We start from the raw sequence: 23,878 nt of genomic DNA on the forward strand, positions 1-23,878 counted from the left end.
TCATGTTTGTAGTGTCTTGTAAGCCCATGCGGGCTGGGCACCTTTTGGTGCATGACACTTTGAAAAATAAATTGCTTACTTACTTACTATTCATTGCATGGTTCCTTAACACAATGCTATTCATGTCTGTTGCTCCAGAACTTCAATGTAGGAGAGGGAAAGTATCAGTGACATGATTCAGCTTGGATTATATTTGAGTATGGGTGAAGTGTCCCCTCCAGGCCATGTGGCATTGATGTTCAATAAACTTGTTAAAGTGTCTGGCTGATGACTAGTGGGATAATTATTTCTATATGAGACTGAAGGGGCTTGCGGTAACGCGCTGTCAGCTGAGGGTATGCAAGAGAAGCCATGGATTGTTTTCCTGGTAATGGTATTTGAATTACTAATGGGGCGCAAAAGTAGCTAAATGCCGACTATAATCTATTGCTGGAGTTTAAAGGGGTAAACACTATATGGCAGGTTTGCATGAGTGGGACAATCTGCATTCAGATGGTCATGAACTCCAATATTACAGCTACTTATTGTAATGAAATGACACAATTTAGCTTTCTCACCGCAGGGTACCATTGTACTTTTTAAGGAGACTCAACAACAGTTTAATAGGCATAAGACATTTATGAGCAAATCTCTAATTCAGCTGGCTAAATGTTTAATTATTGTCCAGGAGAGGCAGTCCAGAACCCCACTGACTGGAGTGGGAGTAGACCTAATCTACTGTGATGATGGGATCCACTTCACACACACAGCTTGCAGGGCAGACTTTGATGAATGGGTGGAAGATAGGTGGTTGACTCATTAGCAAGTGAAATCCACCCTTGGCTGTTGTGGGCAGAGCAGACCTTAGTTATCCCCAAGAGACCAGTATACTGATGTACTGTGGCACAGAGTGTTGCTGCTTTCACTTGGAGTACTGGCAGAACAGACTTTAATCTCATACTGGAAATATGACGCTGCTATCCCACATCCTCTGAACTGGTGAGTTCCCCAAAGTCCCTACTTTAAAATTTGGCTTAGTACTGAGTACAGCTGAAATTCGGTGATAAATGATACACAACATGATGCACTGCTATTATAATAACAGCATAACCACATCATAATGCATCCTCTATGGTTCGCTATTTGGCAGGCCTTATTAAAAGCTCATCCCATGAAAGCAAGAAGCCAGTGATTCAGATAGCGCTTGAGACAGAAAATCCATAGCTCTCCCTCTTACTGCAGTGGAGGGATGGAACAGGCAAGCTACCTTTCCTTAATGCGCTTTAGCGAGGCCCTCAGAGGAGAGCTTTTTGTCCAGCGCTGTTACTTTGATAGACAAACACACTCAGGCTGTGTCGGCCATGTTTTACAGTCAGTGCTCTTAACCTATTTGTACGGTTTTTATTTACATGCACCAGTTAACAGCAAGTTCTCTGCCCAAGCCTCTACCTCACTTAGAAGTCTCTGTAAGACATGGGTAAAGCTTTGAGGTGAACTGCACTTGGCTAGCCAGGCGTGGAGAGGGAAAGGGAGCCTACATAACTGCAGCAGCAAATCATTAATCCAATTTCTTGTCATTGCCAAATGCTATAACACTGTGCTGGTGAGCCGGTTGGGGTATGATCTGTGCTAGGACTTGATTTCTGCTGTAGTTGTCTCATCTTTTCAGAATTGAAGTGGATTCACAGATCAGATTTAGGTCTATAGGCCGAGCCATTGATTTCCCCTGAATATTTCCCAGAAGAAACCCTTATAGATTCAGCCTAAACAATAGAGTGAATTGAAATGCAAACAATTATCATTTATGAGGCTCTGGGGCTTTCATTTTAATGATGCCACACAAAGGTTTAAGACTTCCATTGTCAATGTAAGCCCTTTTTACAATGCATGCCATTGCTCCACCATTTATCCAAATGGTGAGTCAATGTTTTCAGCAGTAGCTTTTGCAGGCTCATCAGGCGTAACAATGAAACAAATAAAAATAGGTAAAGCTCTTTTAGCCTCTGGTGTAACAGAAATCTTAGTTTCCATTATAATGGCTGCATTCACATTGTGCCATGCTCTTTTCTTTGACATAGCCTAACTACTGTATAAAGAAATGATGCATTTGTTGTTTTTGACTGCAAAATTAGGATCTTGTCTGGTTGAGTACACTATCATGAATGCTGTTCTCAATTAGAAGACTTTCCTTAGCTGACCTTTTGACACAGTCGGACCATCAAGCTCTGCTACTGGTCAAACATAGATATGGGGTATTAGTGTGAGTAAAAAATGGCTGAGCTCAGATAGCCTGAGCAAACAGGACCACTGATCTCTGTGATGTTTTTTGTGATACCCTCATATTAACATATGAAGACACCTATGACAGGACTGCGTTTCTGCTGAATGTAGTACTAAATTCAAAAGAATTCAGCAAATATGCACGGCAGGAGAATATAGTCAGGCCAATAAATATCAGCCACAACAAAGCCTGACAAGTAAGAGAGAGAAAAAGAGGGAGGGGTCATATCTGCCATACCCCCAAGTGGCAAATCTGTATCATTGTTATGCAGATTGCTTCAGTCAAGCCTTTTGCTTGAGTTTATTTGATGTAAGGAGGAACATCATTATTTAAGCCTGTTTGCAAGCTCCTCTCATATCAAAATGCCACGTATTACACATGTCCCGAATCTGGTTCATTTTGCCTGCTATTTCTGCAAGACTTGACCCTAATACATTTTCGTGCCGAGTGTCTCGTCTTAGCTGGCTTATAAATGATTCAGGAAATGATTGTGCTCAAAACAGAAATGACTATTGCATTCAAATAATCTGGATGGTGGATATAGGACTAGAGAGTCATCACTTCAGCTTCTTGCGTGTTTACTCCCAAAGATCTCTGAGTCACAATTGTCACAAAATAGATTGTGGGGATGAGGATTTTCCCCTCCATAGAAATAGCCCAGCACTGTACCCCCCCTCCACCCCCCCCTTGCCATCTGCCATCCCTGACCCTGTCATTCCATGGATAATGCATCTGAGTGAGCAGCGCACTGGGTGAACACAGCACCCTCAGTTTACTGCCGGTGTTCTCATATCACCCCATCACGTGTGAAGGAGATGGAGGAGGAGACAGAGGGCGGGCAGATGGATGAAAGGTATCCCAGGTGATGTGTACAGGAGCTCTCCTCTCCTTACAGTCACTGGAAACCAGCCTAAACACACATGCTTACACACACACACACACACACGCTGATATCAATTCAGGGCTACTGCAACGACAGCCCAATGAGAGAGTGGGAGGAGGGAGAGAAGGAGGGAAGTGATAAAGAGAGAGAGAGTGAGAGAGCGAGGGGTGGGAGGGAGTGTGTGTGTGTGTGTGTGTGAGAGAGAGAGAGAGAGAGAGCGCGAGCCAGAGAAGGAGAGGGAGAAGGGGGGGGATGGAAGGAGCTGTATGGGGCCGTGATATTCTCTTCTCCTCCTGGATGTTGCCTTTCCTTCATGGCTTTGTCCCTGCTTTGTGCGGCCACCCTGTGTCCCCGGGAGCAGGCACCGGCACACGGACCCGTACTCAGCCGCGGAGCCGGGGATGAATCAGCCCCGACAAAGAGCCTTTGAGATGGCAGTGTGCGCTTCTGCCCGGAGGGAGGAACGCATCAGGCTTTCCCAGGCAAGCGGCAGCCTGCAGTGTGCCGTTGCTTGAGAGCCAGCACCTCCTCGCCGCTGCGTGTATGTGTGTATGAGAGAGAGAGAGCGTGCGTGTTTGTGTGTGTGTGCGAGAGAGAGGGGGAGAGAGTGTGTGCGTGTGTGTGTGTGTGTGTGTGTGTGTGTAAATGTGTGCGCGCGTGAGTGAGCGTGTATAATAGTGTATGTGAGTGTGTATGTGCGCACTCTCGCTCGCAATCCTTCCTGGAGGAGAGAGGCTCTCCTCTTCACTGGACGGCAAGGTAAGGGGGGATGACTGATTCTTTTTTTTTTTTTTTCCTCTCTCCTAACAATGATTTATCCCTCTAGAGCCCCGTTTGCTCTCTCCACGGCGAGGGGAGTGGGGCACGGGGGTAGGTGGGGGGGGGGGGGGGGGGGGGGGGGGCAAAAAAGGAGAAGAGGCTTAGCGTCATTGATAAAGAGCAGGCTAGTGTGTGCCGTCGGTTTAGGCATCAGCGGTGGTAGAGGAAGAGAGGAAGGAGGAGGAGAAGCTGTGAACAGAATGCAGTAAGGCCAGGTGTTGATGTGGAAGTGGGGGGGGGGGGGATAAGGAAGACTGAGAGGATTGCTGGATGGACCGCATCTCAAAGAAGAGCCTTCACCTCCTGTTCACCCCTCCTCCTCCTCCACATCCCCACATCCCCTCTCTCTCTCTCTCTCTCTGCTTTTCTGTCTCCGTCTCTCTCTCTCTCTCTCTCTCTCTCTCTCCCTCTCTCTCTCTGTCGCTCTCTCTCTCTCTCTGTCCTCAACCTCTATTGCAAGGATGAGGATACAATAATCCTGGAATGGTGAGACCGTGTTTCTCAAGATGGATCACAATTGACAAATACAGACTGTGCCATTTCCATAGTCTCTAACTGTAGGCAGTGTGAATAGAAGCTTCCTGTGTTTTTTTTGCCAGTGTGTATTCTGGTGTGTGTGCAGGCTGACTGCTCAGGTGATCCTACCAGTCTTACCAGTCATAATGAATGGATGCCTGAGGAATCCAGTCCGCTACATACACACTTCAGTAGATGGATGCTGAAGGAGAGGAAACGCAGGAAGATGACATGTGACAGATATCTTTTTTAAATCAACATTTGCTTTCATCTCCAGCTATTTAAAAAGCTTGGTGTATGGGAGAGAGCTTGCATGGAAGTAGGACTGAACTGTATTCTGTTTGATGCTGAATTTGAGATCCGCCTTGTTATATTGTTTCAGCATATGTATAAGGCCCAGGATAATGTAGGCATTCAGAATCTAGTAACCAGTTCAGTATTGGAAGATATAGATTGTTTATTTGGTCTGTTAGATGCTACAAACCCCAGTGAAAATCCCTCTAAGGCTGAGGTGTCTGAGTTAGTTTTAAGTCTTAGTGCAATGCTTTTGTAATTGCCGCTACACTCATCCATATCGACAGCAACATAACATTCATGCACTCGCCCCTCACACCCCTAACTGAGGCTGGCCCCATATTTGACTCTAAGCTAAGAGTCATGTCTGCACCAGCTGTTATCCAGGCAGGTACAGTGCTAACTACCTATCAGCGAAGCCTTGTTCTGTGACACTCTGAGTCAGCAGATCTATAGCTCCAGCGGCGATCAACACAAGGGACATAGATCAGAGTTAAGACAGTCAAAGCATGCTTGACGTTAATTGATCTGAACTGCATTTGCTGAATTATTCGCTTAGTGGTTTTTGATTACGGCTGTTGTGTGATTCAGAAGTCTGTGGTTTTGATGGTAATGGCATAACTAAAGCCCTAAGGCAAGTCGTATGGCACAGCTAACTCTGACCAAAAGTACCATGTGTTTGTGTCTCAGGTTACTCATTTATATTCAAGGAGAAGAGGGAGGGAGAGAGTAGAGGAGGTGACAGAGAAGGTCTCTTTGGTGCGTGCATACACACACACACTCACACACACACAGACACACACACACACCTGGGCATCTGTTTTGCTAAGGGTGATGTGTACACTCCTGGGTCTTCTCGAGTCATTAGTGTTTTTGGAGGCCCTCTCATGTCGCCCATCTTCCCTTCACGCTGTAGCACAGGCGCACAGTGCGGGACAAACTGGCAGCACTCTCATATGCGCTGGGACACTGACAGGCAGAGATGGGGACCGCACACACACACATACACACACACACACAAACACACAGGTGTAGGTGGTAGATCATTGTCACACACCCCGCTGTGCTCTTGATGGTTTTTAGGAACGCTCGTGTCAGATTCATGTCAGCCAAGGGAGAGGACAGTGTGCATTAACAGCTTAGTGTAGCCACTGGCCATGAGACGTCAAACACTACGGATTAAAACAGGCTCGGAGTCCAAATCGGGACAGCATGCCTCGAATCCCACTCTGGGCTGAAACAGGACCCACGCTGGGTGACGGAGGAGGGCAGCTGAGTCGGCGCAGATTGATATCGAGAGGGTTCAAGGTGTTGGAGGTTAAAAATGGCTGTCGCTTTGTCCCTGGGAGAAGCATACTGAGGCCAGGGCTCAAAAAAATATAAATCAAAGCTTTCATAAGGACATGCGCGTACAGTAAAGCTCGCACTGAGGCCCACCGCATCAATAAATTAGACCCAAGAGAGAAGTGTTGGGCTGGTACCATTGGTCCAGCCTGATCATACGTCTCTATCAGCAGAGCGTCAAATTGTTCAAAGCACTTGTGAGAGCCAAGAGCATCTTTAATTAAACAGAGTGTGGGTCAGTGCTGCATTTCCTTATGCTCTCCTGCCTTTGGCCCTGGGTAATACGTACGGTTGAACACTACGTGAACAAGCCTGTGTCCTGGGTTGGGAGCAGTGCGCTGGATGAGTTTGTGATGTGTGCTTTTCTAGTGATGTGTCAGCATCAACAGAACAGCCCATAAAAGCCTTGGGACCTGAGAAGTGTTGCTTTTACAATGTCATTACGTTAAGGTGTTTGGAGTGGATAGAGAGCGCAGCTTTTGCTGTGCATTATTGTGTTAGTCCGAGCTGCAGGGGAAAACAAACTAGTTTCCTTGTCCATTTACTCGTCCCGGAGAATCAGCGGCAATATGATGGGAGACAGAATGATGTATGATCTCTGTCAGCGCAGCGGCCCTGTCCTCAAATCCCCCTTATTGCGGCTTGTTTACTGCAGACACAGCCGCCCAAGATGATGGAGAAAAGAGGTCGAGTCTCTAGAATTGAGAGGGCTGACAACCACAACAGTGTGCCACTAGATAAGGGAATGTGACAAAGAAAGCATGAGAAACATTCATTGTCAAGGCACTGACAGCTCTCGCTCTATGTCCATCTATTCAGCACATTTTTTATTCTCTCCTATTCCTTCTATGCCCTCTCTTTCTCCCCCCACCCCACCCCTCCTCTCTCTCTCTTCTCCTCCCTCCTCTCTCATCTTCTGTTATCTCTTTCAGTCACTGTCTCTACCCTGCTTTCCTTCGCCCCTCTTTCTCTCCCCCGTCTTGGTCTCTCATTTCTTGTTTCCTCCTGTCAACATTAACACAGGAGCGATGTGCGCTCACGCTCTGCTGTCTGCCCTTGAAGAACCGACATGGACATCAGATTTTACTATTCACTTCCAATCCTGCGGCCTTTTCCCTACCCATTCAGAGCAGAAGAACATGACAGGAAAGCTCTTTGATTGTTTACTTTCTCAGGGTCTCAGCGGCCCTGATGCCCCGTGTCTTCAAACCATTTCTGACGTACTTCACACAGAGGCTTGAGTGAAAGTCTTGGAGATGCACATGATGCACCGCTGCAAGTTACGTGACATTTGAAATACCCCAAGAGAGATGTCACTATCAATGAACTCTCTGTGTGAACGTGGGTCATCCCTGCTTAATGTCCAATTTTACAGTCTGTAATGTCATAACGAAAGGCAGAATATGGACATAATCAGGGTATGTTATTATATGCTATTGGCCTCTAACAGAGTTATCATCCGGCTGTCATCTTTCACACACTTTCCTTGCTCTAACTTCCTTTGGCACTTTGTCCCATTTCAGTGCCACCCAGACTTTGCTGTTCATAAAGTATTTACTGAAACTAGTTCATAACATTCACTGCACGCGCCCTTGGGTTTGCTCTACATACTGTAGCTTCCCCACTCCCGAGCACAGCCTTTATCGGAGATACAAATTCATCGAGAAGGTTTGAGGATGTTGCTGTTTGACCGCTTCAAAGATATCAACCAACAGCAGCGGAGAAACCGGCACCGCACATCTTCTCCTGCACTATACTCTCCGCTCCCGATCCTCCTTTGGATGTGAATCGCTCCTTTCTTTTCATGTGCCTTCCTGCGTTGTGAATGATTTTCTTTCACAACGTTTGATTTTCACAAAGGCCCCCCCGACCCTGCTTGCAACCACTGTCGCGTGCGATAAGTGACTTTGCAGAGGTGCTGGGTGCGTGCCGCTCCCTCAAATTACTTGTATTCTAAGTGCTTTGTCATGCATGATACATCAGACCACTTGCATGAAATATGTATGGAAGCAACGCGCTATTCCGTGTCATTGGATGTAGCTTATTACATCACTTGTCTTCTCCTATTGACAATCCTTCCATGTCTGCAGAGGTGAATTCAAAGAGAAAGCAGACATGTCCAGTGATGGAAGAACTGCATCAACTTAAATCATAAACATTGCTATTGTACTGTCCGGTCACGTCCAGCTCTTGTGTACCTTTTTCATGCCCTCAGATGGTGTGAGTGTGTGTCTGCGTGTGTATGTGTGTGTGTTCACAAAGCACAAGAGATGACCCACCCCCACCTCCCCCCCCTTGAGAGGCAAGGCAGTCTCATTACACTCAAAGGGCAAAACGGTCATCATAATGAAGCTGATAGAGGAGCATTCTCTAAGCCCTCACCACCGCACTGCAGAGTCCAAAAACAGCAGTTAAGACCTTGATGCAATCTATGCCACTATGAAATAGATGTAGCCCCTGTAATTCAGCATAGCTGGATTATGCTTATTCGTGCATTGACAAACACAAAAAGAGGATTACCTCATATCCATCTCCCACCCTCACCTCACTATTTGACACGAATCTTGTACAAAATAAACACGCGTCTGGTGCGAGGGAGGGGGGATATGTTGTGTCCTAAAATTAGATCAGTGAAGGACTGAACACCATACTAATCCTGCGAGCACAGGTACCTGCACACTCTCTACATTTCTGCATGCCTGCCAACAAAAAAAGATAGAGGAGAAATCAGGGCAAATAGGAAAAAAAAAAAAAAATCATTCAGCAGAGCTCGGAGCACTAACATCCAGCAAATCCAATATCTCTCTTATCTCTCGATCCCCTCCCACTCACCCACAACTCCTGCTCGGAGTGATTTCAACATGAGAGGGAGGCGAGCGCGCCCTCTTCTCTTCTGTCATGTCGTCTGTGGGAAACATATGGATCGACCGGTTCCGTATCTGCGTGGCATGAGAGGCCTGGCCGCTCTGCCAGGTGAAGCTGCATCCAATGGGGGGTAAAGGCTGCGTTTGGATCTTTAGAGTGGGAATGTATGGGTAGGATGAAGCGGTGCCTCTCTGCAGAGGAATTAACATTTGGAGAAATTGGATGTATTTTGCATTTTATTCATAATTTGCAGGCTGCATCTTTGACTTGACAGGTTTCTGTGTTCATGGCCTTTTCAGTGAAATTTTATTTTTTCCTGCACACAGTTGTGGAGATGGAAATAACGAATGTATAGCACAATTGCAGAATGACCTCATCCTCTTTGGCTTTTGATATCCTTGACAGCAGCTGGCTGAGTTTTGCTTCAGCACTTTGATAGATTCAAGACAAGCCACTGAGGCATAGGGTCAAGTCCCTGCAGTTTAGAGGGATGTGACCAGAAAGCGTGATTATGCACTGTGCAAGTTCAGCTCTGTGCATATACATTATCCAATGGGGCTTAGAAATCGATAGCATATTGTTATCAAGACAGTCATAAGCTTGGCGGATTCGGAGAGGTCAATATAAGGCCAGATGCATGTGATTAAAGCTTGTAAATCAATAATTGCATCTACTTTTCAATTCATTTCGCCCGGGCATGAATCAACATAGTGTGTGTGTGTTTCTACTTGCTTCTAATAACACGGTGCTTAGTTTGTATTTCCAGAGTCTTCAGAGAGGAACAGTGGTCCAGAATGAATAATGAATACTGAGATATGTTCTGTTCTCTGCTGTTTTGAACTGATGAAGCTTGATAAAGTACTGCATGAAGCAGCCATCCTGTTTGTGATGGTATCACCCTATTATCACTGGCAGTGGAGGACTGTAGCAGTTTGCATTTCACTCATGAGTAAATATTGATTGATCTGCTTGTACAGGATACACAAGCGCTATGTGTAAATATTTGTTCGGGCAATGCCAACATCTGCACGTCCAACAGCTATCTAAGCAGATAGGCTCTCGCACAGTGAAAAATGAGAAGAGCCCGGCGGTCTGCTCTGCCCTGTCTGTTTTTCTCAGGCGTCCCTTATTCAAAAAGCAGCTACAAACGGTGGTTAAAAGCCTTTCCGTGTCTTTAGAAGGGGAACCGTGTCCCTCTGCCTCCTCTACATCCAGGTTTGACTTACCACCCCAACTCGTCGCACCCCCGCCTCCTGAGAGCCCTCGCACCATAATGTCCCTGTCACATGGAATTAAAGTCCTTCCCAGCACCACATTATGTACATAGGGAGAGCACAGAGTGATGCGCTTATGCAACACTTAGCATATTAGCCTCATGATTGAATTATCCTTGGAGGGGGACAAGTCCGTCCAAGCAGTGGTTCTCTCCCCCCCCCCCCCCCCGTCCTCTCCTCTCCCCCCGTCTTTAATGAGGCAGGTTTAGCTGATGTGACCAGTGCGGCTGACCTCCGTTACCCTCTGGTGATGTGGCGTGGTTAGTCACCGATACAGCTCATAACAGGCGTCGTTGATGCCGATTAGAGCCGTGCTGGTCTGAGGGCGGAGGTGGGGAGAGGAGAGGCTGCCAGCGTGATTGCCTGCTGAGCAGCGGACGCCTGCGAACCTCATTTCCTCAACTCCCACCATTTCACAGTGCATGATGGGATGGGAGATTCTATCTGATCTTCTGAGGGCACCTTGTAGTTCTCTGCGTTGGTCACATAATGTGAGACATGAAGTCAGTTTGTTACAATCGTTGCATTCTGCTGAAATAAAAATGTTGGTAATTAATTATATATGTTGTCTCTGTGCTGTGAATAGCAGCCGGCATGCCCTCAATACCATGAGCTGCATGAAATAGTAATAATACTAGACTTAAATGTGAGTGATTATCTCCCAGTACAGCTGTGCAGCAGAGGAAATTAGATGTAATGTATTTAATTATTTTCCTACTCTTGAATGGGAAAAAAACTGAACATACCATCAACCTCAGTTAGTGGCTTGTCAAACATAGGGCAATCCATCGGAGGATTAAGTGGTTCCTCTCCCTGCAATCAAGGGCATGCAAGCTATTTAATTAGGTTGGGATATGAAAGGGTTATGAAGGGGTTATGAAGGATAGCCTGCCTTAGCTTATTTGTGTTTGTATTTATGTGTGTGTGTGTGTGTGTGTGTGTGTGTGTGTGTGTGTGTGTGTGTGTGTGTGTGCATGCATGTGTGTGTGTGTTGTACTCCCACTAATGCACTGAAAGCCTGTGGGCACTGGCCAGGCCGGCCGCATGCTCATCAGTAAAAGGGCACAGAGAATGAATAAGCCTTAATTGACCAGATATCCTTCATTACACATGTGCTTACAAATCCATCCACTCTCCTTGGAGCTTGTCTCAGAGGCACAAGCTGGTGACAACCAACAAGGCAGCCTGGAACATGCACATCCAAGACATGGAACAGCTTTTAGATGAACAGTTTGAATTTTTTTCCCCTCTTGGCAGATTTCATTTTAATATACCTGAAAGTAGGCCTAAAGGAGAGTGGTTTGGTGTATCTCTTTAGTCAGCGGGGCAGTAGAGAGTAGCTAGTTGTCTATACGCTCAAATTTCAAGATTACATTTTTTGAATATGTGCTGTATGTACCTTTGTTGGATGCAGTTTATTTAAGTCTGAATACATTTCTCATGCAGGGCCATTTTGAAGTGGACAAGCTGTCGCTCTTGTGGACCTAAGGATGTTTCGCAAGAAGAAAAAGAAGAGGCCTGAGATATCAGCGCCCAAGAACTTTGAGCACCGTGTCCACACCTCATTTGACGCCAAGCGCGGCTGCTTCGTGGGCCTGCCCACCCAATGGCAAAGCCTGATAGAGAACCTGCGCAGGCCCAAACCCATGGTGGACCCTTCCAGGATCACAGAGGTGGAGCTGAGGCCAAAGAAGGTAAACCAGGGCTGACATTCAACTGTTTATTGATCCTCTCCTCTGACCTTTCCCTGAACTGATCCGCTAATGAATAGCACACACACTATAATTAACTGTTTTTTTGCTCTGTCCAATTCAGCGTGGCCTCCAATTAACATTATCACAATGAGTTATTATTCTAAAAGCTTAGCTTTAATGTCAGAAAAACTGGCCCATAAATGGGGAAGATAAGCTGTTTGTTCTATAGATGCAGCGGATGTGTCCTTCATTGCAGCAGAGGAACCCTGCTGTCTCTCAGAAAATGCCATAATCCTGTGATGCAATGTGGAAGGCCAAGGCTCGCTCCCCTCCCTGTCATATTGCTTTCTTATCTATCACGGGGCTGGGCTAATGACCCTGCTGTGTACACTGACTGTACAATGTTGAATCCTCGGAGGGCCATAAGATTTATTACTCCATGCAGGCAATTAATAACGATCCATGGTGCCTTCCCACAGACGTCAGGCAGAGGGGATAAAAAGTGCAGGTACAGCAAAGGAAATGCCAGTGAGCGATAAAGCCTGCAAATCTCAGGATTTCTACGCTCCGTGGAGCACGCTGTCGATGCCGTTTATGGCCCTCAGGAAAAAAAAATAGAGAAAACACCAACATTTTCATTACTGCCTGGATGTGATTGGTGCTGTGCAATATGAGAATCATCACGTCAGCTCTTAGGTCAGATTTATGGCTTTAATAGCATCATCAAGATGAGTCTGCTGTTGCACGCAAGACTTAGGCATTGCAAATACATTTCAGATATTTCTGTCACTTCAACAGGGCAGGGCTGGTGGTGATAGCCGAAAAATAATGTTACATTCATCTCAAACCATGATCATAGCATCTTCTAACCAAGGCCATTATCGCCTGCCAGTCTCTCTGAGAGGTGCTAGGTGAGATGTCATCTGACCTCTACCCCCTGTGCAGATGTAATGGCACCAAACCAGAGAAACAGGAGAGGCCGTTGACTGACTGTGAACTGAGCAGAGACTCTACCCAGAGACTGATTAATGAGCTACCACGCACTCTCCCTGATAGATGCAACACTAAAAACCCCCTACTGTCAATGCATCTCAAGATTGTGTCATTGTTGTATGTCGGGGCAAGTTTAGGCCCTTTGCCTTTGCATGCTTAAGATGCGTATCATCTGAAAGTTATTTGTAATATCTGAATTGTGCAACATTGGGGAAGTTGCAGAGGCTGAATAGTTGCATCATCTTACTGTGTATCTTGAAGCATTTCGCTTGGTATATTTGTCAGTGTATTGTCAGTGTAAGCCACTGGGGAAATGATTCAAGTCTCTGTCTTTGAAGAATGACAACGATGTCCTTTACAGATTCTCAAGTCTAAATTTAACTTGGCTCTGAGCGATGATTATTTCACCCTCATTATTCCTTTCAGCCTAAAATCCACGAGCTTTCTATTATGATCATGGCATGTGCAATGTGATAAAGATAAACGCCCTCTCCTCTTTCAGACTATTGTGCGTGGGAGCATGATCGGTCACGGAGACTACATTTCAGCCATGATCAATGATATGAGCCGTCTGTCTGTGACCAGTTCCAACTCTCTGAGGAAGAGCAGCCCCTCGGCCAGGAAGAGGGCCCAGTCTCTGGGACGGCTGGGCGAGGTGAAGGAGGGGGACACCTACCAGTACGAGGGCCTGACCCAGGATGAGGACGAGGAGGACGAGGAGGACTCGGCTCAGCAGCAGTGGAAGGACAAGACCAGGAACATCCACAGCGAGACCAACACCCCCTACTTGGGCATGAAGAAGAGCATCACCCTGCAGCCCAATGGGATCTTGCCCAGGGCCAAGTCCACCTACGAGGTCAGCGTCAGCTCGCTGGAGGGACCGCCGCAACCGCCCCCACCCCAGAACATCCAGGTGCCTAGTCATGGGGCTTATATGAGCGGAGAGGTGGGCAGTCCGCAGGAAAGGGTGGTATGGAGGAGAGATTTCCAGTTGACCAGGGGGATCCCATCTAATCAGAGACCTATAGCGTGTTTCTATAGCCCGGCTATGACTGTTCAGCAGCCCCATGGAGATCAAGGGACGCACACTACAGAGCTCCGCACCAATGTACCGCTGTACATGCACTCCCAGAACAGCCCCGGGAGGCCTTACTCCTCTTATGACCTGAAGGTAAGGTTCTTTATAAAAGTGCATCGATAATACATTATTCATAGAAGACACACAGAATATGCATGTTTCAGCCAATGCTATGTGCATCATATTATTAAACTGCTCAGCATATTTTTACATGAAATCTATATCCATAAAGTGTAAGCTGAAGTATTTCTTATAGGGGATCACCTTCATGCTAAAGGTGTAGAGAGGTGTAGAGAAAATCTTTCCTTTATCCCGCAGCAGATTGTTTCCCTTTATACTGTAGATGACTTCAATTAAAGCTGTGGGGTCTTTTAGTTGATGCTAGTGATAAAATATGAAATGTGAGTTTATAGTGCCAGTGAGGTTGTAAATGTTGAAAGATGGTGTGTTTGGCAAGATTTCAATGGGACATTTGGGTCCCTATAGCAACATCTTTACGTGGGGCATATCAGGTGAAGTGGATGCACAGTGTGAGAGTGAAGGACGTGATTTACATTCATTTATAAAGCAGGTCTTGGACCCCAGGCACGCGGCCAACTCTTTTAGCTCTCTCTCTCTACGTTTCTCTCTCTTTTCCTGTTATCTTGCAGGCAGAGTCGGCTGTGAGGTACCACTCCGGCTTCCTGCCCACTGGCACCAGCAGTCCTCTGGTGAGCGGCATCAGACCCCAAAGGACTGTGCGCTCCTCAGCTAGCTACACGCTGGGCCTGTCCCCTAACATGGGCCTGAGACCCAACGGACCGGACCCCTTCCTGAGACACTCTGGCTGCCCCAACCCTCCCTACCCCAGGCAGGACAGCCCGTCCCAGCCTCGGCCCTCCCCTACGGGGTCACTAGCGACCAGTCCTCCAGGCACCTGCTCCCCTGCCTTCAGACCCCTGCAACACCCCTCGCCCAGACCTCCCCCAGACCCACCCAAGGTGACCCATGAACAGTTCAAGGCTGCCCTGCAGATGGTGGTGGATAAGGGAGACCCCCGGTCTTACCTGGAGAACTTTGTGAAGATTGGGGAGGGCTCGACGGGGGTGGTGTGTATCGCCAGAGAGAAGCACAGTGGCAGGCAGGTGGCGGTGAAGATGATGGACCTGCGGCGGCAGCAGAGGAGAGAGTTGCTGTTTAATGAGGTACAGTATCCAACTACATACACAATGACCCCCACAACCCTGCCTGCACCACCTCAAAACACCACATAAATCACTCAATCATCAATTACAGCAGGATACATCTGACAGTGCTATCATCTATGGCTGCTGTTGTTTGTAGCTCAGCATTTAATATGTACTTTTCATTATAAGCTATTGTAATTACTGTCACAGAACCAAAAACCTGGCCACATTAATGGTTATGTCTGTCAACTAAAGGTTTTATTTCTGATGTGTACATTGTGTGATGTAGGTGGTAATCATGAGGGACTACCAGCACAGGAATGTGGTGGAGATGTTTAAGTCGGCCCTGGTGGAGGAGGAGCTGTGGGTTATCATGGAATACCTGCAGGGTGGCGCACTAACCAACATTGTGTCTGAAACCAGGTATGGGAGCCCTTGACACTGTAGTTCAGCTTCAAGCATAGCAAATACTACAACCAACAGAAAATATGCTTGGTACCTCACAAGAAAGCTGGTTGTGGTGCATTCTGTCTAGTTATGAGATCATCTTTAATAACTAAATCAACCACAAGGGGGTAGTGTGGTATTGACTGGTGAATCATGAGTGTTGATCCCAACATGCAGCAGCACAAAGACTCTCATTCAGCCTCCTCCCTCTCTCACATAAGACGCAAACATGCTGTCTCTCTCTGGAGCAAAATGATAATTCAATAACATAATCAAATTTGTGCATGTTGAAGTGACATGTGGAAAGTCAATTTTGGGGTGAAGAATTTGATTTCCTGGCGCTGTCACCGTGTTCAATACTGCATGCATCAGAAATAAGGCAAATGTATCGATCAGCAGCAGGGAGGGGAAATTGTCTGTGTTATTGTTTTTAGCTGTGTATTTTACACTATTAACAGATGGCTGGCTCAATCTCCATAGGATGACCCCAGAGTCAAATCTCTGGACTCAAAGGGATGGCAAGATTCATCTCAAGCCAGCTGACATGTAAAATGAGCCAGCTGTCACAACCATTGCTTGTCAAAGCCTAAGATCATCACTCTATTGACAGAACTGCCAGGAATGAGACTACAATCTGGCTTCAAGTATTTTTTTCAGTCAATAACTTCCTGATATGATAAACAGGGTAATCGACCAAAGTTTTGTATTGAAGTATTTTTCTAATATAGTTTTACATGGTTCTTTTATACTTAAGGCTATGTTATGTCCTCAGAAATCTGGCATGAGGATCATGTGTGAGAGGATACCGGACTGTTAGATAATTGTTTCTTCCTTCCTCCTCAATGGGCACCTGACCTCGCCTGCTGTTTAAAAAAATGTCTTTTCTGCTCGGCTGTTGTTTCTGTATGTAGCATTTGGATATTATTGAAGGTACATGGACATTGTAGAGAAATCAAATGTTTTACTCATTATATTGTCTGGGTGTTGTTGTTTTGAACCTTGCATTCTTTGTTATTGTCTGTAATGTTGGTGATTCATGAATTTCAACTCATTCTACTGTTGCATTTATTGTAAGTAGTGCCTGCTAAATGCCTCAAATGTTAATGTAAAATGTGTAAGTAAGTGTGGACACTTGCATGTGTGTGTGTTCTCCTACAGGCTGAGCGAAGAGCAGATCGCCACAGTGTGTGAGGCTGTTCTGCAGGCCCTGGCCTATCTCCATTCACAGGGAGTCATCCACAGAGACATCAAGAGCGACTCCATACTACTCACATTAGACGGAAGGGTACAATAACTTATTACTCTTCCTTTCTCTCTCTTTCTTTTATATTTGTGATGAGAAGCAGTAGCATCTTTACAGTGGTGTCTCTCCTGTCCCAACACAGATCAAGCTTTCAGATTTTGGCTTCTGTGCCCAGATCAGTAAGGACATCCCTAAGAGGAAGTCTCTAGTGGGGACGCCCTATTGGATGGCTCCTGAGGTCATCTCGAAATCACCATATGGCACTGAGGTGAGGAGGCGCATATTCAAATCCATGAGTGGCAATCTGTAGCCTACTGAGGATGTGTTTAATAATTTTATTGTGGGATGGGTGCACCAGGTGGATGTTTGGTCTCTGGGAATCATGGTGGTGGAGATGGTGGACGGAGAGCCGCCCTACTTCAGCGAGACTCCTGTAGCAGCTATGAAGAGACTGAGGGACGAGCTGGCTCCTACTGTGCGAAATGTCAGCCAGGTATGAGAACAGATATAGACTGACAGGCAGACTTACACACACACACACACACACACACACACAGAACATATTCTTTCTTTAAAGGTGCCACATGTAGCATTTCTTGAACATCAATATATCATTGTCAAATTAATTGTAATACTTTGGTATAATTACTATAAACAAATGACTGAGATGATTGGTAGCCTCTATCCCATACCAGTGGTTTTGTTAGTGCTAGTGCTTCTCAAAATTAAGACCACATTTCCCGTAAACCCTGTTGCTTTCTGTCGCAAAGAGGGTGTTGCTACTTTCCGTGCATTTGTTTTGAAGAGCAAGAAAGACAAGAGCTGATAATTCTTTCACTTTCACCATCTGCCACTGATGGTGGTGAGAAAGTCTGACAGCTTTAGTGCCATTTTTCCTGCAGAACAGCGCCCTGTTCCTGTTTTATGCCTTAAAACAATCTCCCTTTGTACAGCAAATCAGCAGATTTACCATAAAATTCGATCCTGTGGCACACAATGTAAAATGCAGGGTAGAGGCCAGTAGAGGCTGCCAATCTTCTTGGCAATGGTCTCATTTGCTTACGGTAATTATGCTAATGTCTCAAAATGAATGTTGTAATGATTCATTGATGTTAAAATGCTACACATAGCACCTTCAGTATGTGCTCAATATGTGGTCCCCCTCTCCCCCTCTGGCCCAGATCTCTCCAGTGCTGAAGGACTTCCTGGACCGCATGCTGACCCGGGACCCGGTAGAGCGGGCCAGCGCCACCGACCTGCTGGAGCACCCCTTCCTGCTGCAGAGCGGCTCACCCCAGTGCCTGGTCCCACTGGTGGAGCAGTACCGCAAGCGCATGTCCCGCTGCTGACCTTGTGGGGCTCCTGGTCCCCGACACCCACCTTCAGTCTGACCTATCCAGGCCTCGGACCAGGACCAGCACCCGGGTCCGACTCATCCAGCACCCGCGCCAATGGGAGATCAGCTCCAGAGAGCAGACCCAGACAGCATGGTGCTGCTAGAGTGATCATGGCAGGACAGCGAGTTTGGTTGACAGACACAGCATGGGCTCGGACATGAGAGAAGCACTTTAGTAGTGAGTTAAAGGCAGCATGCAAGCAGTATTCCTCACATCTCAACTCAGTTTGAGCCGACTTTTGATCCTGTAACATCCTGTGGGATTCCTCTCAACACAACACATCATGGTGCATATCAACTGATAGTGAAAGTCAATATTCCACGTAACTATGTAATGAACGCGCGCTACACTGAAGATCCTTCATAGTGTTCATAGTGGGTACGATTGCTAGCCGTGTGAAGCTTATGAAGCTTGTGTTAGGCTCAAACACAGTAGCTCATTGTGACATTATTAAGGAGGGAGTGCTTAGATAAAGTTACTCTGCACACCCACACACTCTGCTGGGGAAACTGGACTACAACCTGGTCAGTGTACTCTTTAAATACTGACAATAGACTCTTTGCATGGCCAAACGGAGGCACACCTGGCCTGATGTGAATGCTTGAATATGTACAACACTGGGATATGAGAGACAAGCCTCCTTTATTACCATAATAAATGGGTAGATGAAGGCCCAGCTGCTACTATTGGGCTACTGGAAAATCACCAGAACCATTATTCCTCCTTTTCATATTTATTCTTTTTTTTCCAAAAGGTGTTGTGGGTTGTTTGTATGATGTGAAGTTGCAAATAAGGTTTCATTATAAAGTATGGACTTGAAACATTAGCAGACAAATAAATAATGTAAATACAAATGCTGAATATTAGGTCCATATACCTGCTGATCCACTGCAGTTAGTTATGAGATGAACAAAACTCAACTAAACTCAAAAGTTTATTTAATTTGATTTTGAAAGTGCGAGTGTAAACTTGTATGAGTGTGTGTGTGCGTGTGTGTGTGTGTGTGTGCGCGTGTGTGCACATATGGGTGTGTGCGATGCCATCTCTGTGTTTGCATCCGACATCCCACTCTGTATTGTGACTGACTTTTTAAATACCACAAGATGTGTGTGTTGCTCCTCAAGATGAGTATGACTGTATTTGCATTGGTTTGCCTAGATAAAGCACACAGGCTTGGCATGTGATGCTGCAGGACGTCCACCAGCTGAGAACACTTTGCACATGGTCTTTGTATTCTGACGCGGATACATGTCGACATGTTTCATGTATTTGTATTTCTATGTGGGTCATTCATGAAAAAGAGAATTACACATTATTTTAATTTTGTATAAACCAATAAATAATGCATATTGAATCTCAGCTGAACACAATCAATTTGATATGAATTCATTTCATCAGAGCTGCCTCCCCCTCTCACAGCTGTGCACACATGCACCAACACACAAAGACACATACACGTGCACACATGCATACAGATTCAGCGAGCTGCTGGCGTTTCAAAGTATTTATTAGATATTCAGTATGAATTATACGGTGCACAAGCATTCAGCTGTAGTAGAATATCTTTAAGCAAAATACATACAATAATATATTTCTTATAAACACAAAGGCCATAGCATATACAATTTATTTTCATACAATATAAATCCTATACATTTTAAACAAAGGAAAATAAATGATTTTCAATAGCTCACGGACTGACGTTATGTTACATTATTTATAAATCATGTGAAATGCAGCATTGCGAAATTACTGTATGCAACTGAAACAATTAGCCTGAAAATATTCATCACTTATTTCTTAATGCACATTGCAAGTACTCATGAACTAAAACAGAAGCAGAAGGATTATTATGTTCTCATATATCGTAAAGCAATCCTACTGCATTGTCAGAATTTGAAGTGCTGTAAGAATTTCTCTGCTGCTTCACACTGTCCCCGTTCTAATCGAGGGCGGACTGAGAAGAGCTGCTTTCAAACTCACACTTCACTCCGCTGATGCTGTCAACGCTTGGCTGGCTGTTGACTTGCTGATGTGTGTGAGAGAAAGGGAAGGTTTCAGAGCGGGACATCCGCCCTCTGCCCTGCGAGGAGCTGGACGAACAGTCTATCACCATCCTCATGAACTCTGGGGCGGTGAAGCGACGCAGCAGCCTGGTCCCCAGTCCCGTGAGCCCCGGGGCGCGGGCGGGAATCTTCCCCGACTCCATCTCCCCTCTGGCGAACAGCAGCTTGTTGTGTCTGCTGCTTGCTGGGATGCTTCCCCTCTTCTGCTGCTCTCTCCTGCCTGATGGAGCCGTGTCATTAGTCTCATCTTTCTGCGATTTGGCATTCTCCTCAGGTGCTCTCGCAGACTGGCTCTTGCCGTTTAAAAGTGGTTTTGGCACTGTGACAGTTTTGTCAGCATCGTTTGTCAGGCCCCGGGTGTTCCCTTGACATTCCATCTTGTCTATCAGGGATCTCTCATCCTGTAGCGAGGCTCTCTTTAATTTGCTGGCTGACAGGCTCATGTCACGCACGTCGCCCTGATAGGACTGCTTTCTGCTGCTCAGGAGGTCCAGGTTAAACGACTTTGCTTTTCCCCAGAGAGGAAAACTCTCTGGTGTTTTCTGTTGAAGTCCAACGTCTCGGCTGACATCTTTCTGGCTCGGCTCAGGCAGGGCGTTCAGTGTTTTAGCCCCCCTCAGCTCTCTTAGCTGGCAGTTTTGGAGTTGTTTGGCAGAGAAGAGAACACTGTGATCCCCCTCAGTCTGGCTTCTCTCTAGTTGAGGGGGGAGAGCCCAGTTGTGGCGATGGTTGCTGTCCTCTGGAGATTGGCTCCTGGGACATCTGAAGCGGTTCCACAGCCCGCTGCTGTCCCCAACCTTCAGCTGTCTCTGAAATACCCCGGGCAGCTGGTCTTCATTCTTGCTATTGAACTGCTTGGAGAATCTCTCCAGAACATGCCTGGGGAGCCTGTTGGGTAGCCGGCACTCTCCTTCTACCGAGGTCCCTGCATCAACAAGTGGATCGTCTGTGCCAACACCCCTCCTGCAAGGGAAGTTCAGAATCTGAACACACTGGTTGTGTCCAAAGAAGTTGGCCACCTGGATGGCCGAGTGGCCGGCGTTATTGGTTCTGTCCAGCCTGAGCCCCAGTCTTTTGAAAGCCCGGACCAGGAAGTCCAGAACCTGGCTGTGTCCAGAAAAGGCAGCGTACATCAGAGCGCTGTTCCCCCAGGCGTCAGAGACATCTGGGTCAGCGTTGAACTGCACAAGAAGCTTGACCACCTCCAGGTGGCCCATCTCGCAGGCGTGACTCAGGGCCGTGCGCCCGTCCTCATCCTGGCAGTTGACATCGGCCCCTTTCTCCAGCAGCAGCCGGGTGAACTTGGCCCTCGCCCCGGGGTCCTGCAGGCACACGGCAAACATCAGGGGGGTGCGGCCGTTTTCTGTCTTAGAGTTGATGATACGTCCATCCAGGGCGTCCAGGATGAAGCGCGCCAGGTGAACTTTGCCGCCATGCATGGCATCCAGGAAGGTCTTGGTGCCAGAGCCCTGGCGTAAATCTTTTGGCCGCATCATGCTTAAACAGCTACTTCTGAAGCTGAGCCTTCAAGTGCGCCGAGAAAGACGGAGACAGATTGGGAGAGAAAGCGTGCAGCAAGTTCCCCGGACCTCTCTGTGTTGACAGTGAGTGCATTTACCTCAGAGTAAGTCTCAGTGAGGAGCTGCCGGTGTTTTTATACCTCCCTCTCCACATGCCCTCCCCACGTTGCCTAGGAAACAACCGTCTGAGGACCATTATGCAGCGGCAGCATCCATTCAGCCCAAGCACTCTCTGCCTGGAGAGAAATATATGCTATTTGAACGGAATAATTGCTCAAGGAGAAAAACATGGCCAGTGTTTTTCATGTGAGGTCTGCGAGATTAAAGTTGCTACAATAAGCCATCTTAAATGCATCATTTTTATTTTTACTTTTGACTGAAATATACGTAATTAACAAGTCCTTGGTGCTGATAGAATGGTCAAATACAGAAAAGAATATTAAAGAAAATTCAGTATTTTCTGAAATCTATGAATAGTGCAGTATGTCAAATCCCATTCATACTCAAGACTGTATTGTTATCAGTATTCTTACCAAAGGTTTGAGGGAAGATTGGAGTCAGTCTGAACTCTTTCCAAAGGCTGTGTAACAAAAGGGAGGGAAAATGAACATTTCGCATGTTTTCTCCTCAGCATACCATTTAAATGCAGCATACACTCTCCACCTGGTGTATCATGTTGCAATTTGCTGCATCCTCAAATCATCCTCAATCACCTCAAACAGTACACAGCTGAATTGTTGCTCTGCCTAGTTCCAAACAATCCAGTCCTCTCACTGACTGGGATTCATTTGATCACTCTGATTTAGGGATGAGACCTCTGTTTGTATGAGGTTTATCAGCATGGTTATCTGTTGCTTTCTTAATAACACTACAAAATATATGTCTAATGTAACATGTGACTATGGACTGGTTCTCTAAATATAACTACACACAACATAAACAATCATAATGCTGACGATAATAGTTTTAGTAGTAGTATGCAGCATCCTGTGCATTGATTTGCCATCTTGCACAATGGAAGCACAGGGATAATTATGTTTTGTCACTGCATTTACTGTACTCATTCATTCATTTATATATTCATTCATTCATTCATTTATTCATTTGTTCATTTGTTCATTAAACAGCATTGTGTTGGAGGAAGTGTGGGATGATTGGGGATCACACGCATATCCAATATTACAGGGATTTTGGCAAAATATAAAAAAGGAAATTGATCAAATTATTCAATTCAATTCAATTCAAAAAACGTTATTTATCCCCTAGGGGCAATTAAAAAGGGGCTTATGAAAATTGATGTTCCCTTACACTTTCCCCTATAGTTCTTTGTGTTAGGAGGAATACCTAAAGATGAGTACAATAATAACCAAAGACATATACTCTTGTTGAATGCAAGGAAAATGATAACTGTAATTTGGTTGAAGGTACACCCACCGACCCTAACTCAATGGACACACAGACTGAAACAAGTCTACACATTGCAATGTACAACAGCACAACTATAATTGAAGGCAAAGACTTTTACACAAAGATGGATTCCAGTCGTATTATACTTGAGTGTGTGGATGACCTTGTATAGGACAAGGATTCGAGGACTTCATTTTACTTTTCTCTTTTCTATTTTTTTCTTTCCTTCTCTCCCCTCCCCTCAGTGGATTGTCGAGTGAAGCCTTATGTCAAGGATTGTTTTGAATGAATGCAAGTTTTAAGAATAATAATTAAAAAAGCAAAAAACGTAGTCAAAGGCTGAACCAAGCTTTGTCACTTGCATCTCTTGTCAAGGCTCATGTACTAAAAGTGACAAGGACCCTTTTTACAGCTTGCCTGTATCCTCTCCACAAGTCCTGGATTTAATTTGATTTTAATTGCTAATATAAATCTCAGCAGGACCAAAACCAGTCCAATAGCAGAGGTGAGAGAAACATTGTCAGGGTTCCACCTTCCTTACTGTTCACCATCCGGCCTCGGACTCCGCACTTCATCAGACCCTCAGCGGGTCCCTTACAGTAGCGAGGGCCA

The 23,878-nt window shown here is 46.0% G+C and overlaps 2 protein-coding genes across 2 annotated transcripts; one reads left to right on the top strand and one right to left on the bottom strand.

The window, feature by feature from the left end:
* Positions 1-11,745: 11,745 nt before the first annotated feature.
* Positions 11,746-19,570, top strand: pak6 (p21 (RAC1) activated kinase 6). The gene is made up of 8 exons (XM_071900157.2): positions 11,746-11,949; positions 13,445-14,113; positions 14,671-15,204; positions 15,476-15,609; positions 16,792-16,918; positions 17,019-17,144; positions 17,235-17,369; positions 18,058-19,570. The coding sequence occupies exons 1-8, from the start codon at positions 11,746-11,748 to the stop codon at positions 18,223-18,225; spliced, it is 2,097 nt and encodes a 698-aa protein (XP_071756258.2). The 3' UTR covers positions 18,226-19,570.
* A 645-nt stretch (positions 19,571-20,215) lies between these two features.
* On the bottom strand, positions 20,216-21,835 carry ankrd63 (ankyrin repeat domain 63). The gene has a single exon (XM_071899269.1). The coding sequence runs from the start codon at positions 21,833-21,835 to the stop codon at positions 20,216-20,218; it is 1,620 nt and encodes a 539-aa protein (XP_071755370.1).
* Positions 21,836-23,878: the final 2,043 nt, after the last annotated feature.

This window comes from Centroberyx gerrardi, chromosome 17, assembly GCF_048128805.1.
Source record: "Centroberyx gerrardi isolate f3 chromosome 17, fCenGer3.hap1.cur.20231027, whole genome shotgun sequence".
NCBI classification, from domain to species: Eukaryota; Metazoa; Chordata; class Actinopteri; order Beryciformes; family Berycidae; genus Centroberyx; species Centroberyx gerrardi.